The sequence below is a fragment of the Anguilla anguilla genome, chromosome 13 (genome assembly GCF_013347855.1).
Source record: "Anguilla anguilla isolate fAngAng1 chromosome 13, fAngAng1.pri, whole genome shotgun sequence".
NCBI lineage: Eukaryota > Metazoa > Chordata > Actinopteri > Anguilliformes > Anguillidae > Anguilla > Anguilla anguilla.
In genome coordinates this window covers 10,680,554-10,707,459 of record NC_049213.1, presented here as the reverse complement: position 1 = coordinate 10,707,459, position 26,906 = coordinate 10,680,554, and the positions used below count along the sequence as shown (strand labels likewise).

General features: G+C 42.5%; 1 protein-coding gene across 2 annotated transcripts; it reads left to right on the top strand.

Moving 5' to 3' along the window:
* The first annotated feature begins 1,024 nt into the window (after window positions 1-1,024).
* mmp24 (matrix metallopeptidase 24) lies at window positions 1,025-26,319 on the top strand. Of its 2 annotated transcripts, none has more exons than XM_035388737.1 (9): window positions 1,025-1,558; window positions 14,251-14,399; window positions 15,486-15,602; window positions 17,720-18,051; window positions 19,468-19,629; window positions 20,142-20,359; window positions 20,781-20,919; window positions 23,305-23,571; window positions 25,882-26,319. In XM_035388737.1, the coding sequence occupies exons 1-9, from the start codon at window positions 1,433-1,435 to the stop codon at window positions 26,217-26,219; spliced, it is 1,848 nt and encodes a 615-aa protein (XP_035244628.1). In that variant the 5' UTR covers window positions 1,025-1,432; the 3' UTR covers window positions 26,220-26,319. The 2 variants fall into 2 exon arrangements, with proteins under 2 accessions (XP_035244628.1, XP_035244629.1); XM_035388738.1 differs by having other exon boundaries at window positions 1,027-1,558; window positions 17,720-18,024.
* Window positions 26,320-26,906: the final 587 nt, after the last annotated feature.

The following is a 26,906-nucleotide window of genomic DNA, read 5'->3' as shown; positions in this document are numbered from 1 at the left end:
CCTTGCTACTCTCCTATGAATCACAATTTTGCCCAGTCTTTTTCTTATTGTGAGGTAATGAATACAGATCTTAGCTGAAGCTATAGAGGCCTGCAGTACTTTGGATGTTCTTCTGGGATCTTTTGTAACTTCCTGGATGAGTTGTTGCTGCACCCCTGGAGAAATTTTGGCAGGCTTGTCACTCCTGGGAAGATTCACCACTGTTCCAAGTGTTCTCCATTTGGAGATAATGGTCCCAGTGCCTTAGAAATGGCTTTGTAACCCTTTCCAGAATTTTTTCTCATCTCTTCTGGTATCTGGAATTTCCTTTGATCGCATAGTGGTCTTGTAGAAACTTTGTGGTGACTAATTCACTCTGATGGTAAGGTTCAATACTATATGAGTGAAGTTTAGATTTAACAGGGACGGCTGTGTTCAACCAACTGAATCTAATTATTAATTCAATTTTGTTAATTGGTTGATTGAATAACTAAGGGAGGATAAATTTTTCACATGGGTGATAAGTTATCAAATGGGTCTTCGATTACCTTTTTCAAAAAATGTGTTTTGTGATTACTCAGTTTGCCACTGCCTAATATTACATTTCAGTGTGACAAATATGCAATACTAAGGGAAATCAGGAAGTGAATACCTTTGCACAGCAATGCATTTGTTTGTAATATTAGCATGCATTTTATTAGAGTGCATTAGTGTAGCAGTATAATAATACAATGTTTTTAGCATGTATTCATATTTGAGTGCAGCCATGGGCTGGACTGAGGACCCTTCCCACAGAATGTCCTTATACTAGATCTCAAACAGTTTCTGTCCACATGAACAGGTCCCCACAAACAGGGTTCAAGAATTTTAATTAAGGAACAACAGAAAAGAAACTTGTTTTCCATCTATTACAAACTATTCTATAATTATTAATGTACTCACAGAAGCAAATATGGTGTGTGTGTGTGTGCGTGCGTGCGTGCGCGCATGTGTGTTCTGTTTTGTCACTGACTATGTTTGTATGGTCGCACACAATATCCAGTTGCAGTGCACCATTAAGGAAATACAATTGCCCAATACAGTACAGTTGCAAACACAGTGGAATCCAATTCCATAATTAAGTATTTAGCTGGAGAGAGAGAATGCTTGCCTATGACAGCGCTTTTGCCTGTGAGTGTGTAGCTGCGCGCTCCCAGCTCGTCTGTTGATGCGATGCGTTGCTACAGCATTCAGTGAGACCCGTTCGCCAGCTCGGCACCGCCTCCGCTCAGCGTGCAGCTTTAAGAAACTGAGTCTGCGCAATGGGGTCCCGAGTTTAGTGGTTGGGCTGCGGTGAAAATTAACCAGAAAAATATAGAATAAAGGAAAATCATTCTACCAAGGAATAACGATTGGACCCAGGACCTGAGACTGGAAAGCCGAGGCAGACTGAGGGGGGAATTTGGGGAGAGCCATGGCGGGGGTGGGAGTGAAGAGGAGGAAAGCGGGGCTCCCGGGTTTCTGCTGGAAAACCTGCTATTTTCATATTTTATTCTGGGTTGTCTCAGTCTGTGGAGAAGAGAAGACCTTCATCGTTGAGGTAGGTCAGAAGCACCGAAACGAGGGATGCTATAGTTCAATAACATGACAGCATTTATCTCCACTGTATTCCTCAATGAAATACATCCGACGCAAACACAGACACCGCATCATTCTGAAGAAATTAAGGTTTCACATCTACTGATTGCAAAACGTGTTATTTATGTGAATATTTAGCGGGATTTATTTACGGACTATAATCATGAGAGCGCGGATGTTGTCAAATGAAGATGGGGAAAAAATAAATAAATAATGATGCAGTTCAAAAAAACAACTTGAATTTTTTTGTCCCGATAAACAGTTCACTGCTGTAGAAAATGTAGTTTATTGGCATACGTTGCTTGATTAGTGTAGCTCATAATACTGCATTAATGTCACGCATAAATATGCAATGTAAATCATTTATAGTTTTACAGTAAATGGGAGGCTGTACCCTGCTCCCTGCACTGGAATGCAGGACTGTAAATGAAACAGCCTGATCTGTTGTCGGATGAATTTCTAGGTTGATGAACAGACGAGTTTTCTTGAATGGACCACTGAATATAAATTCGCCCTCCTTAATGGGATCTTCACAAACACTGATTAACACTCTTATCTTGAAATTTTCGCCGAAAAGCATCGAGTTATTTCCAATGAAATGAAATTCATTAGAATAAACAATGCGTATTTCAGACATTCTTATGCTTTTTCACCGTTATTTTGTTTTGTGTTTGCTTTAATGACAGTTTCTTTGTCTACAATTAGGACTTTGGCGGCAAATGAGACGAGTTTTTGTCGTCATTACTGATATTAATCAGATGAACTGGGCCCACATATATGTAATTTCATATGCGTAGTTTGTATTAATCTAAATATTAAAGTACCTATCAAATAAATCTCACTTTCACTGGATTTGTTTTTCACTGCAAGAATCCATTTTAATGTCGTTTACCTCTATTACAGTCGTTTGGTTTTTATTCCAACAAAATACGCTCAGTCTGTGGAAATGTCCAAGCAACGCCGAAACAACAGCCTTGCCTTTCAAGTGTACAGAACAAAGAATTCAGAATTTTTCATGATTCCAAATATAGCGTCTTCCATAATTTATCGAAACAGCAAGGAGACGCGTTAAAGCAGATTGGCACTGGTGACACAGAAAGAAATCTTACTGCATATTCAATAAAACAATTTTCTAACCGCGTATAAACAACAACAGGGGCCATCTCCTTTCAGATGTAACCGTGAACGTATTTGCAAACAGGTCCGAATGCAGTACATCGCTTGTAGTGTGTTCATAAAAACACATAGTGTACCCTACCTTTAGCTCTGAATGGGAAGGGAGTAACACCGTTTTATTGTTTGTCTCGATCTCTTTTCTTTCTACGAGTCAACCCATTGCTAAATACAGGCACATGATGCATTTTGGTTTAGGTTACTGCTTTTGTTTTGATTAGCAGCCCATATGAAACAGATGTAATTGCTTGCTTGGGGTCCAGGATATATTTTCTCATAGCCATGTCACATCCATTTAATGTATCTATTTCATATCCTTATTACATGTTATGTCCAATTGTGTCCCATAGACGTATGGTGCCTTAAAATAAAGTAAAATATGTATTTTTCATAATGCATGGGATAATGAAGCATTACATGCTTTGACACAATCTTTGTTGTTAGCTTAGCGTGTTCAGGAGGTATTGTTATAACTGGCCCATGATATCACAGCTCATGCACATGTGCTCGTCCTCAGCTTTCATTCCTGGGAACGCAGAATATTCCCTTTGGCAGTCGTTAGGTGGGACCGAGGGCAGTGTGTTGGGATACACCACTGCTTTAACATGGGGCAGAATTCTTCTTTAGAAAAATGCTCTAGTTTAAACCTGAACTGCACGCTTTGAGTTTGGACTTACACTGTACAATACAGATCTTTGACATGTAAAAATGACTGAATTCTTCTCATCAGAAATGTTAGAGCTCCACCATCTCAGTTTCTGTTGTACTTCTATCTTTAATGGTAAAAAAAGAAGCAGGGGGAAAAAAACAGACTGTCTGTGCTACTGTGAGGCAGTTCACCCTTGCTTGTACAGTAATAAGTCTCACAGTTCACCGTAGATATTTGTCCAAACTGATGTCAGTTAGGGCAACAGCACAAAGTGTATTGTACACAGACATCTGGAGGAGTCCTTATTGAACTGTGTTAGATATGTAAATGTGCTCATTGAACCAGAAAGTCCTTGCGTTTTTTCTTGGTGCAGTGCAGAATTTCTACACTCATGGAAAGTGCTGATGAGTCTGATGATGATGATGATGGTGATGATTATGAATATAGTTACGGTTGTGTTAAGGGGCAATAGCTTCATATTTAGGGCTCTTCTGGTGGCTAATTCTTGAGGGAGGGGTCATCAGCACACCCGTTAGACAATGACAGAGGGCTGTCGGCCTTGTGCGAAGAGCCACAGTCCTGTTAGAGACATTAATCATTAACATTCCTCAAAAGACTGTATATGCCCGGTTTTGTCACCAAACGCTATACATACTTTAATATTTTAGTGCTCAAATTATGTTTCAATATATATTGCAAATGTATCGTAACGTATTTATATGTTATATCTTCAGTATTTGATGCTACTGTTCATGCACCTCACATACTGAAGCATTTAGAAGAAAATAACATGTATTTGAATTAAGTCATATAGCCCTACTGTGAGGTATTTTTTATGCATTTTTGTAGTTTGTGACACTGCAAGAGGTTCATTAAAAGGAGGAGGATATGCATGTTGTTAGTCCCATCTTTCCAGGAACATTTTCTGAAAAAAAGGAAGGAAAAAAGAAATTGAAAACAGAATTTTCCCTCTCAAAGCAAATAAGCTGCCTCCATTTCCTGTTAATGTACAATAATGTGTATATCACTTTGGCAATAGAAATGGGGGGGGGGGGGGGGGGGGGGGGGGTGTTAACGAACACATAAAGCCTGTGAATGTTATGAAGCCTATTACTGGGGGGCTGATGATTTCATAAAATCTGATGCCTAAATTTAGCAAGAGGAACAGAGCTGAAGGAGGAGCATCTAAGGCTAAGGCTAGATAAGTTTTTTTGAGATTCTGATTGTGAATGATAAGTAGTTTTTGGTATGAATTCAAATGTATCTGGGGTCTCCAGCCACGTATACTGTAGGGTCCTGAGGAAGTTATCATTAACAGGAGCTAAGCAAGCACAAAAGCTCTTGATTGTTTCCTTAAGATCTGATTGGCTAGTTATTGAAGGTCTGCAGAACAGGCAACTTAGATGCTATATTCACTACATCTGCAAAACAGAAATAGACTGTGTTGCTTACTGAACTGTTTGTAACTTTTAATTATCTCAAAATGGGCGTTGCCCATATTTTATTTGATACTGCATAGTTCTAATTTATTTTAATCTTTCAATCTAAACATCGTGTGTTCATGTTGTCTCAGCAGTACAAGAGTAAAGGGTAAAATAATGAAAATGCTGCATATAATAATAATATATATATATATATATATATATATATATATATATATACATACAAATCAATTTTGAAATGGCAGTTTTTAACTTTTTGTTACCATCACCAAGCTAAACAGGATGATATGATTTACATATTAATTGTATACAGCAGTACTGTTATAAAACTCATAAACATGAATACTATTTGAGATATTTTAAAATAAATAAATAAATAAATAAATAAATAAAACTGATAAAGGAATACTTGGAGAGTACCGAACCACAGAAGACAACAAAGAAGTGATGACAGCTCTGTTTCGGGAAAAACATAACACCAGAGGGAAAATGACTAATAAACTAATACGTCCTGTTGGGTATGGTTAGGCTAATGACTACTTATAATTCCAACAGAACAATTCCTGCACTGTAGAGATGCAGTGCAGTCTGTAAGTATTTGGACAGTGACACTATTTATTATTATTATTTTTTTGTTTTGCCTTGTACGCCAGTACATTGAGTTTGAAATGAAACAATGAACCTTCAATAAGGTTGAAGTGCAGACTGTCGGCTGTAATTTTAGGGTATCTACATCTGTATCAGGTGATTCATGTAGGAATTACAGTCCTTTTTACTCATAGTTCCCTCATTTTAGGGGACCAAAAGTAATTTGATAATTGGCTGATCAGCTGTTTCTTGGCAATCGGTGTGGCGTCGCATCATTAGTTCACGCACAAGAAAGCTAACATTAGGTCTAGAGTTCATTCTAGGTGTGGCAATTGCATTTGGAGTCTGTGGCTGTTGTTTCTCAACAAGAGGGCCAACAAAGTGTCCGTGGCAGTAAAGCAGGCCATCATGAGGCTGAACAATCTGAATAAATTGACCAGAGACTCAGCAAAAACATTGGGTGTGTCAAAATGAACTGTGTGGTACATTGTTAAGAAGCAAGCTGCACTGGTGAGCTCAGATGACAGGACAACACTTTAAATTGTGAAGAAAAATGCCTTTTCAACTGTTGAACAGATCAAAGACACTCTCCAGGATGTAGGCATAGATGTGTCAAAGACTACCATAGAGAGACAACACTACACCAGCATAACCTCAGTGGTGCAAATCACTGGTAATCCTCAAGAAAAGAATGCCCAGGTTGGAGTTTGCTAAAAAGTACATTACTGTAGAGTTCTGGAACAAAGTCTTATGGACAGATGAGATAAGTATTGTACCAAAATAATGGAAAGAGGGAAATGTGGAGAGAGAAAGGAATGTGATCCAAAACAACCCATTCATCTGTGAAACATGGAGGTAGTGTAATGGCTTGGGCATGTATGGCTGCCACTGGAATGAGTCACTTCTCCTTATTGATTATGTGACTGCTGATGGCAGCAGCAGGAGGAATTATGAAGGTTACATAAACCTCTTATCTGCTCAGATCCAAACAGATGTCTCAAAACTCAATGAACAATGCTTCAGGTTACAGCAGAACTATGACCCCCAACATACTGCAAAAGCAACCAAGGAGTTTTTCAGGGCCAATTACTAAATACAATGACTAAGATTATGTTCATCTGTCCAATTAGTTTTGGTCACCTAAAATGGGGGAACTGTATATCAAAGGGCTGTATTTACAATACAGATGACCCAATATGGATATAAATGCCCTCAAAATACCCTCATATTCATTGTTTCATTTCAGATCCAACATGATGGAGTACAGAGCCAAAACAATAAAAAATTGTGTCATTGCCCAAATAGGTTTAAGTTTTCAAAGGTAGAACACTGATAAATAGTTTAGCTTGCAACGGTGTGTTGCAGCAGTGCACACACAAAAAAAGAAATTGTCGGACAGTGGTTTCCACACATTATTATTGAGTGTATGTGACTTCAACATACTTAGTAATATTGTGTTAAGCCACTGTCCACAATTTTATCAATTAAATTCACAATTGACACACATGCATACAAACACACATCAGGACACTGCTGAAACATGAAATATTACGGTTATGGATTCCAGGCAGCAACTTCAGAACACATGTTCAATTGTGAGTAAAAAAAAAAAAAAAGACGTTAGCATTAGCAAGACACTGAAGGCAGTGGAGATTATTTTTTGTGGTGTCTGGGTTGTCACATTGTTTAATAAGGGCTTTGCAGCGATTATTATCCCTGTGTTCCTGCAGTGTGTGTCCTGCCTCTAAGCTGGAAAAATGGCTCTCAGAATTGAGATACGGACTTTCGTTTCCACCAACATTAGTTATATCGGAGAAATTACACAACACCCTACAGAAGATGTGACTGCTCATCCAATAAGTAATTGCAGCATTTTGGAGTGGTATCAGCTCAATATCCCCTGCATGTAGAAATAGAGCTGTGTACTGTGTAATGTTCAGACAACTGGATGAAGTTCATTTATTGGATGAAGTCCATTCTCAGGATTCTCAGAATGTTGTTGGACTCAATATGATTGGCTGCAATGTTGCAAATGCAACATTTTTCAGACAAAAAAAGTCTTATTTGTAAGCTCAGTGATGCTGTTGTCATGCATAGTTTAGCTATAGTGTTAGATTAGGATAGTATAGCATAGCCACATTGCTTTGGAAGAGGCTATCTGCCTACATTGTTGTTTTTGGGAGCTCTTTTTGTTTTCTGGATCTGGGACTGTTTACCTAGAGAACCCTGTGTCTAAAATAATCATTCAGAACTTTGCAGCAGCACAGAGCACTCATTAATTATATGCATATTTGCAGAACAACCATGAAAATATGATCACATGAAGCTGATACTCATAGTCCCACAGATACCTTAGCGACTGAGGGTAATAAAAAAGGCAGTGGGTCCTGTTACTGTCTATCAGGCCAAAACTGACGGTCTTCGATTACATCACATGCATTTAGCTGGTGCGCTTATCCAGAGTGACGTGCAGAATGAGCATCAGGTGCAATCTCTGTGTTCCTGTTTATCTGCTGGCTGTTTTAAATAAGATGGCACGATAGGTGTCAGCCCTCCCCACCCCCTCACACCAACTGTTGTCTGATAGCCGTCACGAGGGCCCCCCTTTGATGATTACTGAACATCGAGGTTTATGAATGTTCATGCTTGCCACTCAAAGGTATTAAGGTAATATTCCTATATGAGAGAATAACAATTACAGGCCACTGTACAATTCTTGGCAATATGATTCAATAGAACACAGGCTGGCTGAGACCGGACACTGGGCAATATGACTGGATAGAACACAGGCCACTGCGGGACATTGGCCGATGTTATTGGATAGAACACAGGCCACTGTGGGTTTCTGGGTGATATGATTGGACAGAACACAGGCCAGTGCAGGACAACGGGTGATATGACTGGACAGAACACAGGCCCGTTTCGATGCTGATCAATATGATTAGGCTGTCGGCTGAGATCAGCAAATTGGGCTTTTATGTCAGTAATAGTATTTGTCAGATTTTGGCGTCCGGCGTAGCAGCGATGTTTAGCAGTGGCTGTGGTGCCCACGTGATGCGGAGGGTTCAGCCCGGTTTCAGAGAGCCAGAGATGAGGATGAGTCACCCTGCTAATGTGTGTCTTTTTCCAGGAGCGGTCAATAGAATTATGAGATGGGCATCTCAGTGGGATCTAAAGTGGCATTAAGATCTCTGGGATGGGGGACAGAAGCTAGCTTAGAGATCACGGTGTAGCAGTGTTTAGTAATAGCAGTCTTTAAGAAGATTGGTGAGATAAGACAAAGCACTGGGAATGTGGGGAAGTCGGTGGTATCCGCGATGCTGCAGGGAGTTATGTAATATTTAAACTCTTGGCCTATATACTGGAGATTACTGTGAGATATTTATTTCTCGCCTTTTTTGGAGCTTGATGTTTTCCAGCGGTTGGAGCAAGTGCTTTGAATCCCAGAAACTGTTTAAAATACAAGCCCTTTTTCAAAATTGTTGTTGCAAGGCTTCGATAAAATGCATTCTTGGTAATGGATAAATAAAACCCAATGCTATTGCTATTTTGAACAAGAGCTACAGTTCACATAGAATGTCAGGTGTCAGTTCTTTGGTATCAGGTAAGCAATGTGAGAGGTGAAAATTCTTTCATTTATTTATCATGCAATTTTCTTTGAAGCTCATCTGCAACCTTTTGTTAATGTACTTCATATTCTGCACCAAGAGTGATTCATTTGAATAGACTGTGATACCGTGAAGCACAAGCAAGTAGCATGAGGTGTAAAACTGTAACCAGAGTAAAAGAAACAAACATTTTGTTCTTGGTTTCATACCTTCTGTCATCCAAATACTGGAACAAACATTGCGAAACAAGACATTGGAAGCACATCGTTCGCTTTGTTCAAACCCACACAACTCAGTCCTTCCTTCTGTTTTTTTTTTCCAGTTTTAATAATCACCATAGAAACAAGGAGCGATGTCCACTGTTCTTTTATTCGCTGGAAACAGTTAAGACGCCCACGTGGCCCCTACATTTTTATAGTGTGCGATAGTGATGACTAAATCAAGATACAAACTGCTGGGGGGAACGGGAAGAGTTGGTTATAACTGTATGACAGTAGCCATCAGTGCAATCTGCTATAGTAAACTAGTATTCCAAAAACATGACTAACATTGCCAAAACATATACAGCTACAACATAAACACACATATTCTTTTAATGGTTCCTTATTACCATTAATGTGCATGTTTAACACAAGGACCAGCAAAACAAATCAGGAGTGTCCATACTCCTTACAAAGCAAATGGACATTTTAAGGAATCAGTTTGTTTTATTTTTATTAGGTGCCATTGTTGGATTACAATAGTCTCAGAGCGTATCTTAGATGTCAATGAAATAATATTAGGAGCACCATTACATTTTGCCAACCCAAATTGAAATGGCTTCTTGAACATTTGTAATGCATTCCCTGAAGTTGTCATAGATGTAAAGGCGGTTATTAAGAGATTTGGTTGCCCCTTAATACACAGTAAATTATGAGAAGCATTAGACTTCAGATTTAATGAGCTGCATAATGGATATCCAGGCAGGCTCACTTCCTCGCTGTGGTGCATTGTTTGCCGAGAACTAATTTAAGGACAGCTGACATAGTTGCCGTGACCAAAAGTATTATTCGTCCTGAATACGTCTCTTCCAGAGAGCTCGCTGAGAGAAGCATAAAGGAGGAAATGACACCGCTGCTCCAGATGACTGCGAAACAATGCCCTGTGTAATATCAAAGACCCCGCCGCAATTCCACTTGCGCCATTAGTTTACTTGGCCATTACTGGCTGTATTACTGTGATGGAGATCTGGGAGTGTGTTTGTTTTCCTCCTGCTTTACTTTTCTTTTTTTAATTCATGGCTTTAGATATTGGCTTTCAGATATTATTCTCCTGTGCAGGCTAGGGGTTCAATAGGGCCAAAAAAAACCAGGGTCACTTGTACTATTGTACTTGCTATTGTTGTTGATGATGATGATGAGGATGATAATAATAATAATAATAATAATAATCCCATGCTGATATCCTGGCTGGGGTTGTTGGATGCTGATATCCTGGATGGTGTCATTGGATGCTGATATCCTGGCTGGTGTTGTTGGATGCTGATTATCCTGGTTGTGTAGCCTGGTTCTAAGTCTTTGCAGTAAAGCTGTAGATCAGCCTCCTTTGTTTGCTCGAGATCTCTCTCCTACTCTTTTAGCTTCCCCTCCCCCCTCATCCCTGCTTCTCTTTCTCTCTGTCTCTGTCTCTCTATCTCTCGCTTACTGTCTGCTCTGTTTCCTCTGCTCACCATCCAGCCACCCCCCCCCCATCCCTGAAAGACTGTGTGAGGTAGTTTTGTTGGCATGGAGAGGCCATGTGCTTACATCACACTCTCTCTCATCGACCACCTCGCCATGGCCCGTCATCTCGCTGTGGAACCGGAGACGCCAGACGCGTGGTCGCGATGCGCTGCCGATCGATGTCCGCCATTTCTGTATTGGTCACCTTTTTCAAAGATGGCTCCCTGATTATCTTTGTTTGCAAGGTTAGAGGTCTTATGCAGCCTGGGTAATCTGTGAAGATGCCTTTGTACGATTATTTCTCCAAAGAAAGAAAGAGGGGAAAAACAGGATGGCAAAAAAGAAGAGACAAAAGATGACACGTCAAGTGAAGAGCATCCTGCTGCCTTTGCTTGTGATGCATCAGCAGTCGTGCATTCTGTCCCGCATGCTGCATGCGTTTGACCTGTGTGTCACTGCGCAGGAAGACTGCGCAACTGTAGCGATTTGGTGTAATTTGTTTTGTTTTTTTTACTCGATGCGATATAATACAAAAAAGATTTCACAGTAGAGATAATAATGCGGCCATTAAATGTTTGTGAAGTTTTTCATTTGCAGTTTGTTTATGGAATGTATTTTGAGCAGGTTCAGAAACATCTGAAGTGTCGTTTAGACTACCCACAGTTGCTCACGCACGAAGATGAATAAGGTGATGAAAAGATCTCTCAGACAGGAAGTATGTTTCGCTGGTGGCGAACAAGAGGGAGGTCCCACCTGCTGGGAATTTAATTAGTGACATGTGAGGGGCTCCCCTGGGGGGTCTTGCATCAGTCCACATATGTCTGCAGGCACAGGATACGAGATGCAATGTAAAGGGCAATATATGTCACCCCTGGGTAAAATCTGCCTCGCGTTAAATGAGTATAACCACATCATAATAACCTTTAACAGATCTGTGTTTATAGGATAAAATGAATAAAAAGGATTTGTGTTATATAGAATGGCCATGCTCTGTGGACGATATTTGTACTGAATTTGTATTTCATCCATGTTTTCTGTAGCCCATATGACTGACATAATGCACTGGTTTCTATTTTAGTTGAGGCCTATTGCATGTTCTGCAAAAGTGCAGCTCAGATCCAATAGGAATTGAGGAGCAGGCTTGCCTGATCCATATTCTACACTCAGCCATGTCCTCCCTCCGTACTCTTATTCTCCCTGGTGCTTGTTTAAGATGCATCGGATTTTGGCAGCATTGGGTAATATGCTGCAAAAAAAATAAATAAAAATGTTGTGCTCTGGAGTCTCCAGCTGTTGCAAACACGCAGAACTTAATCAAGAGCTGCCACGAGGAAAGCAGAAAAACAAAACAGATTGTGCTCATCGCCTAAATGATATTGCCAGTGCTAATGTTGTGTAACTTTAACTGGCTGGTTCTGTTGGCAATTGTCAGTACAAGTTGACAGTTGCCAGTATATAGCAGGGAGAGAGAGAGAGAGATAGCGCTTTTGGATGGAGTTCATTGATCACGGAAAGAGCACTCTACAATTCTTAAACTGGTATTTAAATTGCTGAGAAGTTAACGCGTCGTTTTATGTAAGAGTTCTGTAGAAAACTCTGCATTGGCAAAGACATATTTTTTGCACAAAACACATATTTTCATTTGGCTCCACCCTTCTGCTCTGTATTGACTGCAGGGTTATGAATGGTGGCAGCAACAATTTTCCTCATTCAAATGCATTCTCCACCAGTGGCCAAAGTGACAGTTTATTAGACCTAGATTCCCATTCTCTGCTTTTGCTGTGCTAATCACAGCATAACCAAAATTAACTGCTGACATACAAAGACATAAATTTTCAGTTATGAGATTAAATCAATGACAATATGCTAAGAAATGCCATTCGAGTGATTTCTTAAATGTAATGTGTAAATCATAAAAGCACTGTTTGTGTGTATGTGCACACTTGTGTACCTGTGTGCATGTATGCATGTTTGTGTGGTATTCTTGTTTTGATAATACACTTGGAAGAGTTAGAAGAGCACAGGTTTGAGTCAGAGACACACTGAAAGGACGACTGTTTTGCCCGAATGGCGGTCCCTCACGCTGACCCTGTTCCGAGTGGGTGGAGGGCTCTGCCTCAGTAAGACCAGTCACGAGGGAGGAGTCAGTAGGGTCCTACTGTTCCTCTTACCCGTGTGAGCAGGGGTTCACAGCTGCTTTCTGTCACTTGGTTCTTGCTTGATTCTGCTGGTGTCCTCCACTTTAATGATGCTGTAGTAATTGTGGCAGAAAGGCGCTGGTGAATTATTTAATGTGAGCGGTTTTCCCCGGAGCTGCTAGCAGCTGCTAGCGGAGCTGTGCGGCAGGAGCTATGGAAGCTCAAAAATAAAAGATTTTTTATTTTTTGTTTTTTTTTAAAGAAAATTGTGAGTGTGCAGTTTGCACGGAAAATATTAACATATGTAGCAATTCGGCTGTTAATCCATGTGTGTGTGTGTGTGTGTGTGTGTGAGCGTGTGTGTGGTTTTTATCCTATTCCATATTTAAATGTTGTTTTCAGATGTAGAAGCACAGCAGAAATTTATGTAACCATCCCTCAGTCTGCAGCCAGCTACAGTTCCTCTCTCCCTCTTTGAGGTGGCGGGAAGGATCTGTCGATGTGATTCTTGCTTTAAACCTTTCGGTTACCCACTGTGACTCATTTTGTTGGTCTCGGATTACAATGTACAGCACAGCCTACATATTTACTTTCTGTTACATTTTTTCTCTACAAGTACAGTGCTTTTTTATTATGTTAGTGCTGTCATCATACATAATGAATAATATCATCATGCGTCAGTTTATAAATATTTAGGTGTTCTCAGAAATGCAGCTCGTACACATTTTAGTTCCCAGGGTGTTGTCTCGTACTTCATGTGATGTGCGATGTAGGCTGTTGCGAGCTGTGTGAGTGTTCTACTGGTGCTTCAGCGGCAACTGTGGTTGAACCCTAGTCTTCAGTAAGAAAACAAACAACGGCTCTCACTTAAAATAATTAGGGAAAACGAGGGCAATGGGAATAACAATGAGAGAGTGAAGATACATGAACCCTATAAAGGGTATAGGTACAGTGAGCTGTCACTCATAGATTGGTTCCAACTACACAACTTATTGGCCGATACTGTTGAGCATAAGATTGCTCCACCATGGTTTTATGAGACCTCACGTAACTGGCTGCAGAGGGCCTTTGTCTAAGATCAACACCAAAAAAAAGTCTTCATTGTATCCTAAATTAGCATAATTTCAAGAGGTCTAAGTGGAAACCTTCCAGCTAATCAACCAATCAATCAACAAACCAACCAATGAACCATTCACCCAACCAACTAACTAATCAACCAGTCAACCAATCAATCAAGCAACTAGTCAACCAATTAATCAATCAATCAACCCACTGTGTTTCAAATGTGGTATGAAGTTGTCCAACTGGATTCCTTAGTATTACCGTGTGATTGCATTCTTTTTTCATTTCTTTCAGACCTGGCTGAAGAACTATGGCTACCTGCTCCCGCACGACATCCGGACCTCGGACCTGCGGTCGGAGAAAGCCATGCAGTCTGCGGTCGCTGCCATGCAGCGCTTCTACGGGATCCCGGTCACGGGCGTACTGGACCAGACCACCATCGAGTAAGTGTCTGTGAACCGGGCGACGCTCCGCACCCCTAAACCATAATTTAAGGCACAACAGAGGTGCGCTGCTCGGAACGTTCTAATCTGTCTTGCCCGTCGTATTGGACTGAAGTTTTTATCTCTGCTCTGCAGTTGCATGTTTGTGTAATGCTGTGTGGTGCGGCGCACGTGGTGTTGCAGATAAGGCATTAAGAATCGCTATTGAATCAGCTCAGAGAACTGAGCCGGGCACAGACTAAAGGCCACTTTCTAATGGAATATCAATCTCCAATCTGCAGAAGGTGCAAAATTCTGAACCATGTCCCTTATTATAAGCGTAAATGGAATGCATTTCAAATGGAATTTTTTGTGCACATTATTTATTGATTGAAAAGGTCTTGTCTGGGACATTGTAGTAATGTTTAAGAATAAACAAAAGTATATAATTCGATTTTCTTATAATTATTGAAAACTAGCCAGTTACCTTGCTTATGTTTCCTTGGTACATTACAATGAATAAATGGTTCTTCATTTTGAAGAAACTGGTATTAATTAGCTGGCTACAAGGTCACCTCTTTGCTTCCTGCCATCTGTACTTTGAACTTAAATTTTAGAACCACCTCTCCAAGACTGGGGAGATATGATCTGATAAAGAATCTAGGAACAATTTACCCCTTGTGCTAAAACAATAGTTCTGAACAGCCGAATAAGTGACATTGTGAGGATACAGAAGTAGCCAGTTTGTTTTATTTATGTAAAACTAGCTTCCTCCTTGCCAACTATGCCTGTCACTTGTAAGAGACAGTGGGTGGCATGCATTTGTGTTTGGTTGTTTATATGGACAATTTTTGACGTTTTCAGTTTTGGTAAATTTGTGTTAGTAACGCTCAGCATTACTGAGTGTTACTAACACACTCAGTAACGCTCTCTGCAGTGTACAACGCTCTCAGTAACGCTCTCTGCTCTGTGTACAACACTCTCAGTAATACCCTCTGCTCTGTGTACAACACACTCAGTAACGCTCTCTGCTCTGTGTACAACACTCTCAGTAACGCTCTCTGCTCTGTGTGTAACACTCTCAGTAATGCCTTCTCTGGCCTCCAGGTGGATGCGGAAACCACGCTGTGGGGTCCCTGATCACCCCCGGATCAGCCGCCGGAGGCGAAACAAACGCTATGCTCTGACAGGCCAGAAATGGAGACAGAAACACATCACATACAGGTACAGCTTTCTCACCTGTACTCCATGTGAGCGTGGGACAAAGAATCTATGCTGGTGGATTGTACTTTGAGCAGGTGTCCTTCCTTTTCTTTTTCTTTTTCCAACCAGATTAAAAATAAGAGATTTATGAAGTTGCAACAAATGTTCACGTCCAATCTAAAGACGAGGTTCAACTACCTTAAAACAAGAACCAGAACCAGAGATGAAATGCCAGACCTAGATGCAGGACTCAGATGCCCACTTCCAACTGTTACAAACTTCTTCTCAGGTTGCCCAAAACCAACTGCTAACTAAAGGAAAGCCACATATTTTATGTAGACACACACACACACACACACAAACAGACCCTCACTCACACACAGGCACACACATTCACACCTCCAATGGCCACTTCCCCCCAGTTCCTACTCTATCTTCTACTCTACTCTATCTATCTCCAGGCTATGCTGGCCGAGCGCTTTGAAGCTTCCTACGGCTGTGAATGGCCAAATGGTGAATTAGATGTCTGACACTATGAAATGATGCGTACCAAATATGCAGTGGGATTAAACAATGACTGGTGAGCTGATGTAATGTGATTATGTACTTTTTGTGGGTGGATTCATTTGTGCTGCCCTGGGTCGCTGTGCTGTTATGAATCAGTGGCTTGCACGGGGGTGGAGCTCCTAAGCAGTTGAAGTTCCTGCTGCAGCTCTTTCTCTCCTAAGCAGGTGGAGCTTGTGCTGTTGCTCCTTCTATCCTGAGCGGGTGGAGCTCATGCTGTAGTTTTTTCTCTCTAGAGCGGGTGGAGCTTGTGTTGTAGCTCTTTCTCTCCTGAGCGGGTGGAGCTCGTGCTGTAGTTTTTTCTCTCCAGAGCGGGTGGAGCTTGTGTTGTAGCTCTTTCTCTCCTGAGCGGGTGGAGCTCCTGCTGTAGCTCTTTCCATCCTGAGCGGGTAGAGCTCGTGCTGTAGCTCTTTCTCTCCAGATCTGGTGGAGCTCCTGCTGTTGCTCCTTCTATCCAGAGCGGGTGGTACTTGTGCTGTAGCTCTTTCTCTCCAGAGTGGGTGGAGCTTGTGCTGTAGCTCTTTCTCTCCAGAGCGGGTGGAGCTCGTGCTGTAGCTCTTTCTCTCCAGAGCGAGTGGAGCTCCTGCTGTAGCCCTGTCATCTCCCTGGCTCTCTGCCACCTTTTTGAGTGTTCTGCTTTTTTCCCCCCACCATGCATATTAAATTTGCGGCCTCTGAGTATATTGTGCGACGCTGTGCTTATGCAATCCAGCGCTTCTTACTGAAATGCTTCCTCCAGAGAGCAAACGGGCAGGTAGCAGAGGTACAGCACAGTGCTTATTCTGTGTTTCTCTGACAAAGTGGGATTCTGTACCTTTAAGTGCCCCCTCCCTCCCCCCCCCAGCAGAAGCTCTATTTTTAGAGTCTGTCTGGGCTACTGAATGTGATTTTGTCTTTGAGGACTGTCAGTGAGCATCAGAGCCAGGCCTGCTGAAGCAGACTGTGAATCAGTCATTTTGCATGAGCCACCTCCTGTCTGCCTCGTTCCACTGTGCTGTACAGCTGTACTGGGTTTTCACATTTTGGGAAATATTTCATGAATGTATTTACTGCGGATACTAATCGATTTAAACAAGCTTGTATCCCCTCGCTCCTCGAATTTGAATGTGAGTTTTAGCCTATGCACAAGGTGGTTTCTCAATATTTGGTTTCAGTCATACCTCCTAAAATAATCTCATACATATGTACATTTTAACATTAAAAGTAAAAAAAAAAAGTGATGTAGTGGTCTCAACTCCAGACACTTATCTCTAGGGCAAGACTCCTGCAATCTGATTGGTCTAGCAAGATTTGCCCAGCAGTACGTTACAGGTTGGTGGGTGATTTGGATGGAATCATCATCCCAAATTTGAGCCCCACCCATAAGAGGTCCTGATTCATCCCCAGAACTAACTGAGCAGCGGGTTATTAATGAAGCGCTTCCCTAGAAGAGGCTTACCTCACATCGTAATGCCAACCTAGTCAGAACTCACGGAGCAGTGGAGTTGTGAGACTGACAGGCGAGGCTGCTACCTTGGTAATGACACCATTCAGGTGAAATGTGACAGCTCTCCTGTCCTCCCTTGCCTCCACAGCATACACAACTTCACTCCCAAAGTGGGGGAGAAGGACACGCAGAGGGCCATCCGCCAGGCCTTCGATGTGTGGCAGACCGTCACGCCGCTCACCTTTGAGGAGATCCCTTACTCGGAGATCAAGAGCGAGAGGAAGGAGGCCGACATCATGATCTTCTTCGCCTCTGGTTTCCACGGCGACAGCTCTCCCTTTGACGGTGAAGGAGGCTTCCTGGCCCACGCCTATTTCCCGGGCCCCGGAATCGGAGGGGACACGCACTTCGACTCGGACGAGCCTTGGACACTCGGCAACGCCAATCACGATGGTAGGAAATCAGCCAAAATGAGACTAGGTGATCATTGCTCACGATGTTCCTGACAATTCTGGGTTATTTAATGCTGTCCTCTTGTCTACATTTTTGCTTTACTTTTTAAAGTAGACATTAATAAAACAGACAAAAGAAAAATGATTGGTAAAACTGAGGGAGATATAAGATGAACCAAAAGAGTAAGATTATTCAAAGTCACCAGTGAAGGTCAGTAACTAAAAGGTCTGAGAAGTACCACACTGAAGAAACTCACTGATTTCTAATGCCATTCATTTGTCTTCCATTATCAGTGCTTTAATGAAATGCCATAAATGTCTCTACAAATAAGATGTGAAATAATTTATCTTCCATTATACTATAGATGCTTATGTTCTACCTTTCTAAAATTTCACTAAAGTTTCTCACAATTATATCATAACTGAGCAAAGAATTGACTATTTTAAGATATTTTTCTGAATACGGAAAAAAGGAGTATAACAACTGCAATCAATGAGAAAAATATATTAAATATATTAAATTAATTCTGAGGAAGGCTTTTTTGAAAGAATTAGTGATGACTTTATTTCATTGTTATTTCTGCTTCTTGGCTGGAGATGTTAAATATAAATTGGGCATAGGGAGATCCATTATAACAGGCTTTTTTAAGGAGGAATCTTAGATAAATTGAAAACCCTTGCACTGTTTTTTTTTTTAGTCAGTATAAATGTAATCCCTATTTTAATTTAATATTATTTGTGTTCCATTGCTACTTCAGAGATGTTAGCAGACTGTACAGTAGCTTTGGGAACATGCAATTCAATGAAAAGAACACAGACAAAGGAAGGCAGAGAAGAACACCCTGCACTTTTGGCTGGATGTAGAAAAGAACACGACAACGGCTTTAACTTGTCAGTATGTTTTACTGTAACTGAAATGTCAGATGTGACTTGTGTGGAAAAAACCCTTCTGTGTATTTAGACTGCAGTACTGTACACTGTTTGCAGAATGGATTGAACGATGAAACATTGCTGTATAAATGTTTCTCCTGCATCACGACACACTGGCTACCCAGTGCATCCTGAAAGCTGGGTCAGCATGTGCATTCTCTACATGCTGCAGGACGGTGCAACATGGCTTTACCTGTGCTATGCAGTATTTGGATAGTGACATCAAAGGAGCTGGGCATATGGGGCACCCTGTAAATAGAAAATGCTTAGCGTGTGCAGTGAAAGGCAAGCGATTTGCCGACACAGCAACACATCCCATGGTGTCCCATGATGCACCTCTGTCCCATGATGCACTGATCATATTCCATGATAGATTTTAAACATTTGTCTTTCGAACATTGTCTAAAACTGGTACCAGGGCTTGAAGGACACCGCTGACGAGCTGCAATTACTGGTCACTGTTCTTCTTCTGTGCTGTGGCACAGGAAGTGACCTGTTCCTCTATGTTCCACAGGAAATGACTTGTTCCTGGTGGCGGTTCATGAGCTGGGCCACGCCCTGGGGCTAGAACACTCCAATGACCCCAGTGCCATCATGGCCCCTTTCTACCAGTACATGGAGACACACAACTTCAAGCTACCCCTTGACGATCTTCAGGGCATACAAAAAATATATGGTATGTGGACCTTGTCACATCTCATATTTCAAAATGCCCTTCAATGTGCAGATTCTATGTGTAATCATCTTCATTTGGAAATATTACATGAACATTTGAAAATGTATTTGTATGCAGTCCAGAGCACAGAAGCCTTGAGCTCTCTTCAATTTGCAGGCTGGGTTTAAGCCCCAGAAGAGCCAATGTGATAACAGTGTGCTGATTAGGCAAAGAGTGCTTGAGGAGGTAAAAGCCCTCTATGTCTCAGGCTGTGTGTCATGTGGGATATGAGAATGAAACTCCCATAAATGACAATGGTTCCCTTCCAAACACCCTTCAAAGAAAGTTCTTTCCGAACGTCTTCCAGTGAGGGTGGCTCTCCGCCATATGCCTCCCAATGACAGCGATGCTCTATCCAATGCCAATGGTTATATACCAAGCACCTCCCAGTGAGAATGGCCCTGAACCCAGTGCCTCCCAGTGAGAATGTTTCCATTTCAAAACACCTCCCAACGACTGTGGTTCTATTCCAGGCATCCCCACCGCCATGTTGGAGCCCACCAGGCCCCTACCCACACTCCCCGCCCGCCGGACCCACTCCACCTCCGAGCGGAAACACGACCGGCAGTCCCGACCACCACGTCCACCCTCCGGGGACAAGCCGTCCTCTCCCGGTACTGGAAAACCCAACATCTGTGACGGAAACTTCAACACTGTGGCCTTCTTCAGACGTGAGATGTTCGTTTTCAAGGTAAGATCCATTTCTTCAGTTTCAGGTTCACCTCTATTATTATCTGACCTCTGCGTGCTGGTTTTACTAGCAACACCTAACTGAACCATGACTCAAACTGTCTGATGGATAGATTACAAAAGACATGTAGCACTGGCTATTTTATTATATAGTCTTCTTTTCCATATTCAAACGTAAATATTGACAGAGCTGAACATTGTGAATCTTTTTTTCCCAATGTCATCACAGATGTTCTTCAGATTGTTTTATAATGGAGAACGTTCTGTTTGTAATATTATCTGGATTGCGCATAGAGATGTACCGTGTACTATGTAATTGTCTAGTTTGCAGTCAGTAGGGATTTTGTAGGAAGTGTCCTAGTTTTTCTGCATGCACCAGATAATGAGTCCTGATTGATGTACTTTGTACTGTTTTCTTTCAGGACCGTTGGTTCTGGAGACTGCGCAACAACAAGGTGCAGGAGGGTTACCCGATGCAAATCGAGCAGTTCTGGAAAGGCCTTCCCCCTCGGATTGATGCGGCTTACGAAAGATCGGATGGAAAGTTTGTCTTCTTTAAAGGTATTTTCCCTTTCTTTCCCATTGCTATCCCTGCTCCAAGACATGAAAAAGATCAGTCTGCTGAATAGCACAGTGAAATTGTGTGTGTATGTGTGTGTGTGTGTGTGTGTGTGTGGATGCCAGTGTATATGTGGTCGCAGTTTATACACTGTCCTTTCTGGGCTCTCTCTGCTCTGACTCAGAGCGCATGGTGAGATTACTTTGGAGGCTGTCGCAAAGCGTTCAGCAGTCCACAGCAGTAGCAGAGCAATCACCCACGTGTCATAGCACAGCCGTGGTGCAGACTGTTGACTGGTCGGCAAGATAACCAGCCTTTTTGAGAGGATTGGGGGATTCACAGAGGAGATAGCTTTGCAGAGACGCCTCCGTGAGGCTAAAGTGCCATCACACAGGGGACATTTTCTACATCCGGAAGCACAGTTAGCATGCCCAGGCCAGAAAATGAAAGTTTTAAAATATTATTACAGTTTTAGTCTGTTTTTGATAGGACCAGACAGATTTTGTGTGCATTGAAGGATATTTAATATTCCTACAAGCTTTTGACGACCTGCTAGCTTAACAATGTCTGCTATAGGCGCATCGACAAATTTAATATAATAAAATGAAAGACTCCATTAAGTGAACTATCCCTCTAAGCTCATTCCACACTCCTGTACCAAAGCTACTATTGCTCCTGCATGTGGAAAATTATCTATCTAATGTGCCTCTTCATCCTGGAGAAGTTCTGCCTCCTGTCACTTAAAGTATTCGCAGGACCCTGATAGGGATGTGGAGAGGCTGCACACCACTCTGTCGGGAGCTTTAATAGGAAGCCCACTACCGTGCGTTTGAGGCTGCAGTTGCCTGCATGTGACCATGGTGCCACAGCATTTGTATATAAGGGATTTGCGGTGTGACTAGCGCTTACTGCCTGTGTAGGACCCTGTGCTTGGATGTCTGGACAGCTTGCCAATGACCATGCATTTGGAGCTTTAACTGTCTGCTCCTGATGGCAGAGGCTATTCATAAAGGTTTGAGGAAGGTTTTCCACAACGAAAAAAAGGCTGACTGTCAGCACCCAGAAAACAAGCTCTGATCAGATAGGCTAGCTGTCGTTTCTAGCTGAAGGTCGGCCAGCATTTTGGCGATCGGCACTGGAGTGGTCCACTATCGTCCACTGACTGTTCGTCAGTCATTTTGTATCCTTTTAACGGCTGATCTGCATCTAATCTGCCTGCTCTTCACCGACAGCTAGAGGAGCGCTTCAGGTTGGTTTCGCAAACCACTGATAGCCCAACGGCTGTGCTCCACTGTTACCTATTCTTGAAAATACTACATTCTTTGATTCTTAAATGTTGGTTACCACAATTTTTCAAGCATAATCAATGTTTTTCTTCTGGCAATTCAACACTTTATCATTGCACAGCATTAAGAGCATACATAAACAAGAGCATGACATGCTAGTCATTTGTTTTAGGCAGGTGGAGTTTATTTTGAATTAATTGGGTAGGCTAAGCCTTTACTTCTTTGTAACTAGGTACCGTTCCATTTTTCTTGAGATGAGTGAGCTTTACTATTAATACTGAGATGTTCCACAATTATGGCAGCTTTATGTAAATATTTGTAAACTGTCTTTTTTTACTGCCATATTTGTTTGTTGTTAAATGTGTTCTATTAGGATAACTGCAACTAAATGAATTGAACACAGTAGCCCACCACTATGAGCACTGACAGACAGCTGAATAGGAACCCCCAAACACACTGGTGGCCAAATAATAAGCATATGCAAAGCAGTCTGTTTAAATTACGAATGTGTACAGGTAATAATTACATTAGCAGATGTCTTCTGTTTATACAAATCCAGTCCAAATGGTGTCAACGAGGTTGATGACAGCAAACGCGTCATTTATGTGCAGTAATTTACATGGGGGTGTTGCCATTGGGTTTTTTTTTTTATCTGCTTGCTGTTTTACTGAGAAGAACAAAAGAACAATAAGCTGACACCATCACAGTGAACATTCAACCGTTACCTTTATGACTTGGTAGGCTACACTGCGCTAGTATGGTGACCTTGACAGATGCAGAGCTATTATCATCAGTGTTTATGAATAGCCGTGTGTTTGGCAGTGTAGTAGCACGTGCACACGGCCCTGCGTTTGGTGCTGTAACAGCCTGCACGTGAATGAGCATTTGGATGCTAACAGCCCGCCCAGGACCATGTGCTCTGTGACAGAAAAGAATCGAAAAAGCCAGATTGCTACTTCCTCAAAAAAAAAAGGTGTTCTGCCCACGTTGCAATACCATTACCCCTGATTGGCTAACTTCTGCAAGGTCCTCATCAATCATTTACAAGGGATATTTTATTCACCGGTATGGATGCTTTATATATAGTTTCTGTATTATCAGGTGATAAGTACTGGGTATTCAAGGAGGTTACCGCTGAGCCAGGATACCCACACAGCCTGGTGGACTTGGGGAACTGCCTGCCGCGTGACGGCATTGACACTGCCTTGCGCTGGGAGCCAGTGGGCAAGACCTACTTCTTCAAAGGGGACCAGTACTGGCGCTACAACGAGGAGAAAAGGGCCGCTGACCCCGGGTACCCCAAACCCATCACCGTCTGGAAGGGCATTCCTGAGGCCCCGCAAGGCGCATTCGTCAGCAGGGAAGGCTGTGAGTATCTGATCACATAACCAACGTGGGTGGGTTGGATAGGGTTAGGAAATAGGCACATTCCTGTGGGTAGTTGCAAAGCATTATCATTTTCACCGTCAACATTCTATCAACGTATCAACATGATCCTGTGATTAAATGCACATGCAGTGTCCATCCATCCATTATCTAACCTTATTCCTGGTCAGGGTCACAGGGCAGCTGGAGCCTATCCCAGCATCCATGAACTCACAGGGAAGGAGCTGAATTGTGAAAGCACTAGATGGTACATTTTCTATTGTCATATCACACGGTATATAAGAGAGAGTTATGGCAGTGTTTCTCAGGCAACTGTTTGTTCTGTGATTAGTGGTGAGCATTGGGATTAGACAGCTGTTTGTGTTGTGATTAGTGGTAGAAGTTGGGTTTAAATAGCTGTTTATGTTGTGATTAGTGGTGGAAGTATAGTTTATGTTTTCACTTTTATTAGTGGTAGATGTAAACACCCTTTTGTTCTGTGATAACTGGATGGGTTTAAGCAGTTGTTTGCATTGTGATTAGTGGTGGAAGATGGTATTAGATGGTCATTTGTGCCAAGATTAGTGCTAGAGGTTTAGTTTCAACAGCTGATAATGCTGTGATTAGTGGCCGCAGTAAGGCATAGACGGCTGTTCATACTGTGATTAGTGTTAGGTTAGGTTTAGGCAGCCATTTTCTCTGTGGTAAAAGATGGGTTTTGAAGTGATGTTTGTACTGCAAGTAGTTGTTGAAGATTAGTTTAAACAAGTCTTTGTGCTGTGATTATCGGTAGACGACGGGTCTAAATAGTTGTCTGCGTTGTGTGTAACAGACAGGTTTTAAAGGCAGTGTAGTATAATGGGTAAGGATTTGGTCTTGTGACCTGAAGTTCATAGGTTCGACTCCCAGGTAGAACACTGCCATTATACCATTGTGCAAGGTACTTAACCTGCAATGCTTCCCACTGTATAATTGGATACAATGTAAATGCTATGTAAAAAGTTGTGTAAGTTGCTCTGGATAAGAGCATCTGCTAAGTGCCTGTAATGTAATGTAATGTTAAAGGCTGTTTGTGCTGTTATTAGCAGTAGATTTTTGGTTTAGATGGCAGTCAGGTCTAAGTAGCTGTATGGAGTTACGTTGCTTCAGGGGTTAATACACCCCGAGCAAGGCAGGGCTCATTTTTGCTGTTGAGGCAAAAATCAGAGATGCGCCAGAGGCCTCGAGAGGGTTCTAGTGGAGCGAACGATCATCACTTCTGCGAGTCATGTCACAACCTCCTGCACTACAGCTCGCAGAGGAGCTGAGAACATGAGAACATGAGAGGGAGAATCAAACGGCGGGTCGTACGGCCCATTTCTCTCAGCTGTTTGCCTGTAGCTCATCATTTCCATCCGTCAGGCAGTTTCTGCCGGAGTCTCCGAGGCTCAGCCTCAGCGGCGATGCCCGACCAGTCATCAGTCACAGTCTCTGAGCCTCCTGTAAGCTGCACTGTGCTCAACTGGCATAACCAGCCTTCAGTGTTTAATCATAAGCATGGAATGGCTGCCCTATATACACTTACATGCTTACTTACTTGCTCATACTTACACTATAAGACCAAAAGTATCTGGACGCCCCTTAGTCTAAGGCTGTATTTCATGGTTTGGGCTAGGCCCCTTAGTTCCAGTGAAGGCAAATCTTAACGCTACAGCATACAATCGCATTCTAGATGATTCTGTGCATCCACTACGGTTAGGGGAAGGCCGTTTCCTGTTTCAGTGTGATAATGCTCCCAGGCACACAGTGAGACCCATATAGAAAAGGTTTTGTTGAGAACTATGTAGAAAAACTTGACTGGCCTGCACAGAGCCCTGACCTAACCCCATCCAACACCTTTGGGATCACTTGGAAAGCCAACTGCGAGCCTGGCCTAGCTGCCCAATTAGTGCCCGACCTCACTAATGCTCTTCTGGCCGAATGGAAGCAAAGTCCTGCAGCAATGCTCCAACACCTAGTATACAGCCTTCCCAGCAGAGTGAAGGTTGTTACCGCAGCAAAGGGTGGATTAACTCCACATTAATGCCCATAATTTTGGATGAGATGTTGGATGTCAGGTGTCCACATACTTTTGGCCGAGTAGTTTACATGAACAACATGTTCTAGATCAGGAATGTGTAATCTTATTTGAAAAGGGCCAGTATGGGTGCAGGTTTATGTTTTAGCCCATCACTAAGACTCTACTCGATGATTTGACACCCCTGTTCTAGATAATCAACCTCAGTTCTGCCATCAAACACATTCTAATACCTTAACCTGTCTTTCCTCCCCTAGTCTATACCTATTTCTACAAAGGCAAGGATTATTGGAAGTTTGATAATCAGAAGCTGAACGTGGAGCCTGGATACCCCAAGTCCATCTTGAAGGACTGGATGGGCTGTGACCAATCGGAGATGGAGAAGAACAAAGACCGGCAGTTGCCCCACGATGACGTAGACATCATGGTGACCATCAACGACGTGCCCAGCACCGTCAACGCCATTGCCGTGGTGATCCCCTGCATCCTCTCTCTCTGCATCCTGGTCCTAGTCTACACCATCTTTCAGTTCAAGAACAAAGGCGTGCAGCAGAACGTCACCTACTACAAACACCCCGTACAGGAGTGGGTATGACAGGCTTGGTCAAGCTGCCGCCTGCAGATATTGTCCAGAGGGCTACAAAAAAAAAAAAACAGTTGGAGCACCGTGTGACCAGTGCCTGCCTTGCACAACCGTGGCGTGGCGGGGTGGAGTTATTCAGACCCCGCCCACTTCATAAGACCCTGACGATCGTCGAGAAGTTTGTATGTTATTTAGCATGAGCCGAAGCACAAACCGGCTGGGAGCCCCCGGACTTGCGGAAAGCGGGGCGCCTCCCTACCCCCCTCCCCCCACCCACCTCCCACGGCCACTCTTATCAGGCTGTTTCACCGCATTTGTTCTTACACCCCCGACCCCCCAGGACTGCCCCCGGCCCTCTCCACTTCGGGGGTCCAGGGAGCCTCACCACAGCGCTTACAGCCAGATACCAGCAAACCTGCGTCTCCTCTTCCCACAACAACTTGTACATGAAGTTCAAATTACATTGAGTAAAACAATGAGGTGAGAGGGTGGAGGGGGAGTACAAAGCGAAACTAACAACAGATGTAGGTAGAACAGCCATAGAAGAGAACACTAAGGATTTTTTCTTTTCTTCCTGTGGATCATTTCATCATTTCAGTTTATGAAATGTCCATGAATCAGTTGAAGGAAGTAGGCAGTCTTTGTGCGTAAATGGACGTTTTATACTCCCCAACTATTTCTGTGCTGAGTTCGGTCAAC